A 9,896-nucleotide genomic window follows, 5' to 3' on the forward strand; every position below is an offset into this window, starting at 1 on the left:
TTGCAGACACATGTCCTTTTTCTGCATTCTCTTTTTTCCCCGCTTTAATTTGACACTCTGTTTGGTTTGGCTAGCATCTGGCATAAATGTGTGAGTGAACATAACCAGTAGCTATGTATCACAAGCAGTCCTCTTTTGTGAAATGCACACTACTTCTAAGGTCGAGCTATTATCAATGTATATTTATTGTGAATCAAAGATTTCAGTTTTTCTCTTTCCATTTATTTTTTTAATTTTATTTTATTTTATTATGTTATGTTAATCACCATACATTACATTATTAGTTTTTGATGTAGTGTTCCATGATTCATTGTTTTCGTATAACACCCAGTGCTCCATGCAGTACGTGCCCTCCTTAATACCCATCACGGGGCTAATCCATACCCCCACCCCCCTCCCCTCTGAAATCTCTTTCCATTTAATTAGTAAGTATGACACTGAGCTCCTCTACTGGCTGGAGTAAAGGTTGTTCATGAAACTAATCAGTACATGTAACTCTTACTAAAGTAGCTCTTTGCCTTTTCACAGCTGTAAACAGTTTATCACCGCATTATTCAGAGGCTTTTGTCAAAGTTCTAGTTTCCTCCCCTGTGGAGAATTCCTTCAGTCAATCAGCCTGACAGCATCTTTCTTTATGACTAGAAATGCAGCAGAGTAAAAATAATTGCATGTCAGAACAAACGGAAACTTTCCATTGCCCTCATCTTGTCAAAAAAAGTACTTGAACTGAATTTTGAAAACCAGCACGTGATTTAAAAAGTGTCCCTTTTTGATATGCCTTTTTCTTTGCCTTTGATCTATTAAATTTGTTCAAAAAGAACAGCATACAATATTCAGGTTTTCAGCTGGTTATGTTAATGAAGAGTTCGTGGATTTCTTAAATTCTCTAGGTTTTATTTTTCAAATTCCATAAATAGCTACTCTCAGCCTGCTATTTGCCAAGCATTCTCAAATATTTCTGCAAATAGCAGTGCATGCATCTTGAGGGGAAAATCTCCCTCTTTGAATTCCTCCATAACTGAAATGCAGGATTTTACTATCATCCCGTATTTGGACCAAGACTTATTCTTCGGACCTAGCAAAAGCTTATGGATGTGTCAGGACCACTGATAAGGCAGGAAGCATCTGGGTCCCTCTTGTTGAATTACTCTTTCTCCCCGACTAGATCACATTTCAGGGACTATCAAATGGGACTCCATCTTATCGAATTTTTTCAATAGTTGGAAAAGTAGAGTGAATAAATAGAGGAAAAAGAAAACCTCTGTGTATTAATGAGACCTGGTGTTCTCTTGTTAAACATTTGTAATCTGGAAACTATGCACAATACCCTGTGTAACCTTCCTAAAAAAGGATTGAACAGCCTGGATTCAGCTCTCATTCCTCTTGACTTTCCAGCATCCGATGCAAGTGACTTCCAGGATGTCCAACTCTTCTTTCTCACTTTCCCATGTTTATCTCTTTAGCAGTTTGCTGTTTTTCTCAACACTACAATGCCTATAAAGTCTGGTTCTTCTTCTAAGTACTAGCATATGCTCCTATTAAAAAAATGGTTAAGGTACTGATCTGGCCAGGGTAAAGTCAAAGATGATTATTTTTAGCCAGTGATTTTTCATGCTTTTTATAAAATCTATAACAATGGCAACAGTGTTTGAAAAGTTAAGGGAGATATTAAAAATTTTTTTTTCTTTTAGGGTTTTATTGTTTCTCTTCCTCAGTTTATTTGATTTCCTTTTTTTGGTAAAAACAATACATAATTTAAGAGAAGAATCAGAAAATATAAACAAGGAAACTAAGAAAATAGGAAACACATAATCTCATCTATATAGAGACAACCAGTTTAATATCATATGGGTATGTTTTGGTCAGATTTCTTCTGTGCACACATATATACATGCATAATTTCAGATAAATTTCTATACACATTTGTGTGCACACACACATAATTTTATTTTTTTATTTTTTATTTTTTAAAGATTTTATTTATTTATTTGACAGAGAGAGAGACAACAAGAGAGGGAACACAAGCAGGGGGAGTGGGAGATGGAGAAGCAGGCTTCCCGTGGAGCAGGGAGCCGGACGCGGGGATTGATCCCAGGACCCTGGGACCAGGACCTGAGCTGAAGGCAGATGCTTAATGACTGAGCCACCCACGCGCCCTGACACACATAATTTTATGTATTAAATCTTATTTTAAAAGATTTATCTTTGGCTGTAGGATCCATTTTACACAATTTTGTAAAAAGATTTATTTATTTATTTATTTATTTATTTATTTTGGAGAGAGAGAGAAAGCTTCCACCGTGCACGGGCATAGTGGTGGGAGGGGCCGAGGGAGAGAATCTCAAGGAGACTCTGCACTGAGCACAGAGCCCAACAAGTGGCTTGGTCTCACAGCCCTGAGATCAAGACCTGAGCTGAAATTGAGTCGGTCGCTCAACTGACTGAGCCATCCAGGTGACCCATTTTACACAATATTTTTAAATGACTCCATAGTTTTTAATTTATGCATGTATAGTCATTGTTTAAACAATACTTTTTTTGAGAGAGAGAGAGAAAGAGGGAGAGAACATGTGGGGGGGGAGGGGCAGAGAGAGAGGGAGAGAGAGAATCTTAATCAGGCTCCATGCCCAGTGCAGAGGGTATGGCACTCGATCTCATGATCATAGGATCATGACATGAACCAAAATCAAGAGTCCAATGCTTAACGACTGAGCCACCCTGGTGCCCCTAAATGATACTTTATTGTTGGTCCTTTGTATTACCTAAAAATTTCTTTCTTATACATAATCCAGTGCAGCCATGATTGAATGAAGATGAATTTTAAATTAAAGCAACAATAAGACTAAAAGAAAAACCCAAAGAACTGACAAAAGTTGTTTTAAAGCTTGAAAGTTTGCAATGTAATCCTTAGTTTAACAAATCTTCAAACGGTTAAGCCAAATAGTACTGGCAATCTTGATTTCCAATTGGTTTCTTTTAATTCATTTTCTTAAATAATCTATTTTTCCTCAATTTACTAAGAGTTTCCCTAATCTGGGATCCCTCACCTCTCCCACACTCTCCTTGGATATGCCAGATAATTCTACAGGTCCGATCATCATCTCTGTGAAGAGATTTCCCAAGTCTATAGCACTGGGGATATTCATCAAGGGCTTTTCAACACCACTCTGTTCAGGTGATCAACTCCCCCCCCTTGACTCTGAGGATATCCCCTCATTTTATGTTCACTGCAAGACAAAAGTTTGGTGTGAATACGTGGCACAAGATAATTTTCTTCTCCTCATATGTGTCTTACAAAAGCAAAAAGGTGAATAAAAAAGGCAAACTCTATTTTCTGCGATACTAGAAGGGAGATGACATTTGAGAACATAAAATTATGCCTCCGGGGTGCTGCGAGCATCAGGCGTTTTGTTGATGCGGTCCAGGGAGCAGAGCAGCCAAGACTGAGAAGGCAAGAAGGTAGAGAACGTGGCCTAACGGGGCGGAGCTTTGGAAACTCCAGCACGGATTCACCTCCTGTGACTAATGGGCTCAACTGGAAGTGACAATTCTATTTCCTTGCATCAAATGGAGCTGCGGGTCCAGAAGAAGGACAGGATGGAGCTAAAACGGAAGGCCCCCAGAGAAAAGATACCTGACGTATCTTCTATCACCATCTTGCCGGGATGCAAACTGCAGGCTGGACAAGGCCGCGTAAGAAATTGCGCTGAGGTAGGATCTCAGCTTCTGGCCTATCTGTCTATAGCTTTTAGTTAATGGAAAGTTTTGCTTTTAACTTGGAGAATATGGTTCTGTTTGGTCTCTGTGGATAATGAATTAAACCCATGAGAAATCAGCCATAGTAAAGGGACGTCCCAGAGCCACCAGACTGCGGTGGGATTTAAAAGGCTGACTCCCAAAGATCATCCTTCATGAAAACCTATCTCTTTTTGCCTGAAGCGTTCTTTTTAGGGTAGATTGTGTCTGCGCAGAGGTGGCCACGGAGCAGCCCTTAGGTCCAGCTGGATCACATTTCCCATGTGTTTTAAACCTGTTGAGTCATAATGCCTTTAGGTGGGACATGTATTTTCCAGTTGATCGCAAATGCCACCAGCCCCTGTTCCTATGTTCCAACAGTTCCTCACATTCCCCTTACCTTCCCGGCCACCCAGGACATTTAGATTTACCCCTCCTCCCTCCCTCAGGTCGAGGTACTGTCTCCAGAAAAGAATGTCCAGTGCATCATTGTCTGATCCAATCTGCAGAAACTACTGGTTCACATATGCTTTCTCCTTTTATGAATGTATTCGCTCAGCATCACTGGGCCTGCTTTGAGCCAGGCACACTCTGCTAGATCCTTCAGGAGATACAGATATGTTTGAGACATTCTCCCTAGCTCTAGAAGTTTAGAATCTAGTGGGGGAGGCAAACGTGTCAGCTTCCGGAATGAAACTGCTACAATTGAAGGGCCAGTCACCAAACAGGGAGAGGGAGTAGAGAGGGAACTTGTGCCTGTAGAATGGAGGATCATTCGTATTTGTTGTCAGAACTTCAACTCAGTGTAGTTAGTGGAAGAGCCATGTGATGAGATGAGGCCGGGACCCATTCCCCCACTGCCTCAGTCCGTGAGAGGTGACAGTGATAACTTCATTGAGTGTCTCCTCATGAGAGAATGGATATTTGATGACTATATAAAACTTAAACGTGTTCTCTGCCATCTGCTCATTTTCAGGTTTTCTATCACTCAGTTTCAGGCTGAGCTGTATCTGTTTTTGTTTTTGTTTTAAGATTTTATTTTTTTATTTGACAGAGAGAGACACAGGGAGAGGGGGAACAGAAGCAGAGGGAGCGGGAGAGGGAGAAGCGGGCTTCCTGCTCTGATGCGGGGCTCCATCCCAGGACCCCGGGATCATGATCTCAGTGGAAGGCAGATGCTTAACCAACTGAGCCACCCAGGGGCCCCACGAGCTGTATCTGAATACAAATTACAGCTCATCTTTCCAGCCTGGGTGTCTGCTCAAGAGACATGCAATGAGAAGCACAAGTGTAATCTTAAATTTTCTAGTAGCCACATTAAAACGGTTAAAAGAAACAGATAAAATTAAGTTAATAATAGATCAAACTATTATCATTTCAGCATTGAATGCACATGAAAAATGACGATATCTTTTGAATTCTACTTTTTACACTGTCTTTGACATCTGGTGTGTATTTTACACTTAGGACACAGCTTTGTTTTGGACGAGCCTCGTTTCAAGTGTTCCATGATCTTGTGCCCCAGTGACTGTTGTCTTGGTCAGCACGGACCTAAATGTCCTTAGAGCTTCTCCATATACCTTGGAGCATGCATGGGTGTTACGGGAAATAAAATGTTAGACATAAATAATCTGACTAAGTTATTCCTCTAATGTTTGAGGTTTGGGTAACAAGATACTTCCTAGCTGAACATATCCTCTCTCTCTCTCTTTTTTTTTTTTTTTTCAAATAGAAAATCGCTTGCAGTCTTTCATAATTGTGGCTGTTCAGCTGCCCAAGACCCTATTTCAGTAAGATGCTGCCATTTTCACCATAAGGCAAACCCCTAACCTGGGAAGCAAATTGATTTTCTCATGTACATGATAAATAGCTGAAATTGAGAAGCCTAGTATTTTCACTTAAAATCTTGTGGTGTAATAGAATACCTATGTAGATTTCATTTGAGGAACTTCATCTGCCTGCAAAGAAATTTTGCACTCAATTAGACAAATAGTCCCCGTAAGTTTCTTTTTTTTTTTCTTTTTTATTGCCATGATTATTATCAAAAGCTGATTCATGAACTAGATGTAATAAAGATCGATCCAAGTTAGGAGACAACATCAGCCTGGCCAATAACAGGTTTATGAACTTTGCGTGATAGCATTTTATTTTCCTGATCATGTACCACCTGCCTTTATTTTTGTCACTCTCTGCTCATTCTTATCAGTGCACATGCTACCTGAGTGCTCTGTACCTTCTGTAAGTAGAAAAATGTTTGGAAGAGTCCTTTGGGCTGTTTACTAAGGTGACACATGGTTCTTATATTAATGCTCTGGATACATACATAAATAAATCTATTAGCCAGTCACATATTTTTAGACCTAAGGCGTGTCAGACGTTATCTTAACAAACTTATCTGTCATCTCCCTCAGCGGCAACTTCGCTTAGCTGTCCCACTTAATGCAATCTCCAAAAGGGATGTCTACTAAGAAAGTACCAAAAAGGTGACCAGATGTTTCGCCAGCAAGCTTACAGAACAGCTTCCTAGAAACTACTGTAGGCAAAGCTAAACTATGTCAGTGACTTTAAAATAAAAACTCATGTAATCCACGTCACAACCTTATGAGATGAAGGGCATATTATTACCCCAAGTTTTACAAGTTGGGAAACTGAGGCACAGAAATGCTAAGGAACTTGCCCCATCACCTACAGCTGGTAAGGGTTTGGACCAGGCATTTGGGCTCCAGAGGCTGTGCTCTTAACTGCTACCCCATACCACCCGTGCCACCGATATGTGTAAGCAAATCCACATTATTCCCAGCTTGCTTTCTGCTGAGCCTAAAAGGAAAACAGGACCACATAATTGCATCAAACACACAGGAAATACTTTATTAGCTCCCAGATGGAGAATAGGGTAGAGTAAAAATATTTCAATAGGAATCCATGGCTCTCCTCAATGAGCCCACTCGGGCACTTGTGGCCCCCCAGTCGCGGTAGCTCCTGTAGTCCCCCGGTCTCAGCAGGTACTGCCGCCCCCGGTAGCTGGGCAGCTCGTAGAGGATCCAGCAGCCCTCCAGCACGTGGAAGGAGTGGATCTCACTGAAGTGGAAGCGGTCATGAAGCGAGGAGCAGTCCTCGGTGATCTCTACCATCTGGCCTCTGTAGTCCTCTAGCTCGTAGATCCTGATCCTGTGTGAACTGGTCTGTGGGTTCAGCAATCAGCAGATGAGGAAAAGTCAGAAAACCTAGCCCTTCGCAACCAGCCACACACCCCACAGGGGGAATGGGCATCTCTTTATCTTTTCTATAACAAAAGTGACCAAATTAAAGAAGGAGACTACCAATACCAGGGCTGCTGTGTACAGTTGGATAGGTTGTATACTGCAAAACTAAAAAAAAAAAAACAAAAAACCACCATTCACATAGACCATGATATGGATGAATATATGAATGGTGTTCCCTAGGGTTTTTTTTGGGGGGGGCACAACCTTTTTGAAGCATACACACTGGATCCATTCACTACCATTCTTAAGTAACAATTTGCATATAATTGTTTTGCTCTATCCTTCATAGACTTTTGGTGGTCTGGGGTTCTCCTTGGATGATATAAAAATAATTAGATATTAAAATAAAAAGACAAACATATCCCTAGCAAAAGGCATTATTTTGAATCTTGATAGCATTAGAAGAGGTGAAGGAGAAAGGAAGTCAAATTGCTTTCTGGAAAGCGAGGCACAGATGCGCTGTGGCATTTCAGTGCAGCCGGTTCCTTAGTCTCTTCTGCTTTAAGCCCTGTTACTCTAACATCCTGGGAAGCAAGAGCCATCACAAAGATGATCTCAGTTCTCAGCTCTAACATATGCGCAAAACAGTTTTAGGTCATTAATAAAAAGGGAAGCTCAAGATCATGAAGGAGGCCTGCGCAGGACCAAGGGAGTATCCAACCTTTAGAAAAATGGAAAGTTAGGCTGTTTGTCCTGAGCAAATCCTGTCTGTCTTTCCTTGAGCGCTTGCTCTTCTTTTATCTGCCTTCCCAGAGGGTGCCGATTGTCTCACTGTCTTCCTGCTCCCACCACGGAACGCTCTTTAGAAGTTCTCACAAGCATCGTCCTGCAGTATGAAAGACTGCTAATAAGCTATCCCCCACGGTTGGGAAAGGACCCACATGTACATCATTTAATGTGGTCTTCACAGCAGCCCGGCACACATGGAGCAACCATTCTAGCCTTTTCTTCTTTTACGAGAAGCTAATGACTGGAGCTTTAAGTCTGTAATTAGAAAAGTCCGGACGGGGAAGGAGAAGCCCGGATTCTCAGGCTCCTCATGCTCGTCTGGGTCCATCAAGGCATTACACCCCCTGAGGGGGTTTCACACTTCGCAGAAGTGGTACATTTTCCAGGGGACTGTGTCATAGATTAGAGAATCCCCAACTGTGGGATTTCAGGCTGCTGGGGTTGATTTGGGGAACAGTGGGTTCTGCAGAAGCTGCCAGAATCACCTTGTTGGTTACTTGTTCTGAGTGAACAAAAACCAGAACTTGATGTTCATCATCATAATAGTTAATATTCAGGGGAAGCGGTAGCTCTCCATGTGCTAGGTAACCCTTTCATCCTTATTCCAACCCTATGAATTAGCTGCTTTTATTGGCCCCATTTTACAGATTAAGAGAGAGAGAAATAGCCCAAGGAACTAGCCCCAGGCCACCTGATGAGCTGGAATCTACACGTCGCTTATTCCTCACCTGTGCCACGGACCCTGGGAATTCCTGCATTTCTTTTCCCCAGTAGAGGTGAGTTGAATTTCAGCAAAGCAAAATAAACTTTCAAATTAAAAGCACTGCGCAACATTTTCAGTGTTAGAAAACCCTAGAGATATTCACAAAGGAAAGGAGAACATAGAATGCCACATCTGCAGCACCGAGGTGGCGGGAGGGCCCAGCAGGAGCCGGGGAGCCGGACTCACGTGGGGGATGAGGCGGCAGGAGCGGATGGAGTCGCTGAGGCCCAGCCACTGCTGGTAGTCGGGGTAGTCCCCGCGCCGCAGGAAGTACTGGTGGCCCGTGTAGTTGGGCTGCTCATACAGCATCCAGCAGCCGCTGTCCACGCGGATGGAGTTGCAGCGGCTGAAGTAGGGCTGCAGGTTCGGGTGGTCACTGCTGCACTCATAGCAGCGGCCCTGGAAGCCGCGGTCCTCGTAGAAGGTGATCTGCAAGGCAAGGGAGGGAAAGGCTCAGAGGCCTGGCCCCCAGCCCCGGCGTGCGGGGCCCCCTCCCGGCGTGCGGGGCCCCCTCCCGGCCTGCAGCTGCCCTGGGCTCACCTTCCCCATGGCTGGTGGATGGAGGTCAGTGATGGGCCGCCCTGGCGCGCGCGTCTATATAGCAGGAGGGTTGCTGCGTTGGCAGGAACAACACAAAAGGGGCCCGCGGGGTGAGGAGGGGATTTTCTCTCTCTTTTTCTACATAATGACTGCGGGGGTGGGGTTGGGGACTTATTGTATGTTTTTTCTTAGACTCGCCAGTGTTTTCGAATTGATGACCCGCGTTAAAACTGTCACTTGATGCCTCTGGGGCCTTTAAATGAAGCCTATTTAGGAATTTGGAACTGAACAAAAGCCCTTAACCGAATTAATAATTGCAATGAAATATTTTAGTTATCTTTTTAAACTTCAAGACGATCTAGAGCCGGGTAGTGACTGAGTCTGAGGTCAGAATGGACCCCAGCATGAGACGTTTCAATTCGAGAGCATTTTCTTGGTGTGAGAATCTGGAACATGGGGAAGAACCTGCCTTCTCCATAGTACGTTTAAAGTAAGATGGGATTTCCCTGTAAGAGGAAGAACCTCTCCATGACCCTATGGGCTGACAAGTGGGTATAGCAGATATTGCTAACACTTGAGGAAGGGTGATGGGGCGTTGGCCCTTGAGGAAGCCGGGTTTAGGCACCGGCCTCCACTCTGCTCCCTGGAGACTGGGCTGGACCAGCGTCCTCTCCAGGGCCTCAGCTGGGGTGCCTCTCACTGCACAGGGTGGAGACCCACTTTTGAAATTCATGAGGTGACTCACTGGTGGTTTCCACCCACAGGGTAACTTTCTACTTAACTAATAACTTTGTTAAGTGCTAAACTTATTTGTTTGGATCTAGCTGCTAGTTAATGTGCAAATGTAACAAAATTTTAAATCCTTC

At 43.2% G+C, this 9,896-nt stretch overlaps 1 protein-coding gene across 1 annotated transcript; it reads right to left on the reverse strand.

Moving 5' to 3' along the window:
- Window positions 1–6,644: 6,644 nt before the first annotated feature.
- LOC112835579 (gamma-crystallin F-like) lies at window positions 6,645–9,039 on the reverse strand. The gene is made up of 3 exons (XM_025887080.1): window positions 9,031–9,039; window positions 8,677–8,919; window positions 6,645–6,917 (listed from the first exon to the last, which is right to left on the reverse strand). Exons 1-3 carry the CDS (start codon window positions 9,037–9,039, stop codon window positions 6,645–6,647), a joined length of 525 nt encoding a protein of 174 aa, XP_025742865.1.
- Between the last annotated feature and the right edge of the window lie 857 nt (window positions 9,040–9,896).

Source organism: Callorhinus ursinus, unplaced genomic scaffold, assembly GCF_003265705.2.
Source record: "Callorhinus ursinus isolate GAN/ISIS: 27379988/994484 unplaced genomic scaffold, GSC_fseal_2.0 scaffold2, whole genome shotgun sequence".
Taxonomy (NCBI): domain Eukaryota; kingdom Metazoa; phylum Chordata; class Mammalia; order Carnivora; family Otariidae; genus Callorhinus; species Callorhinus ursinus.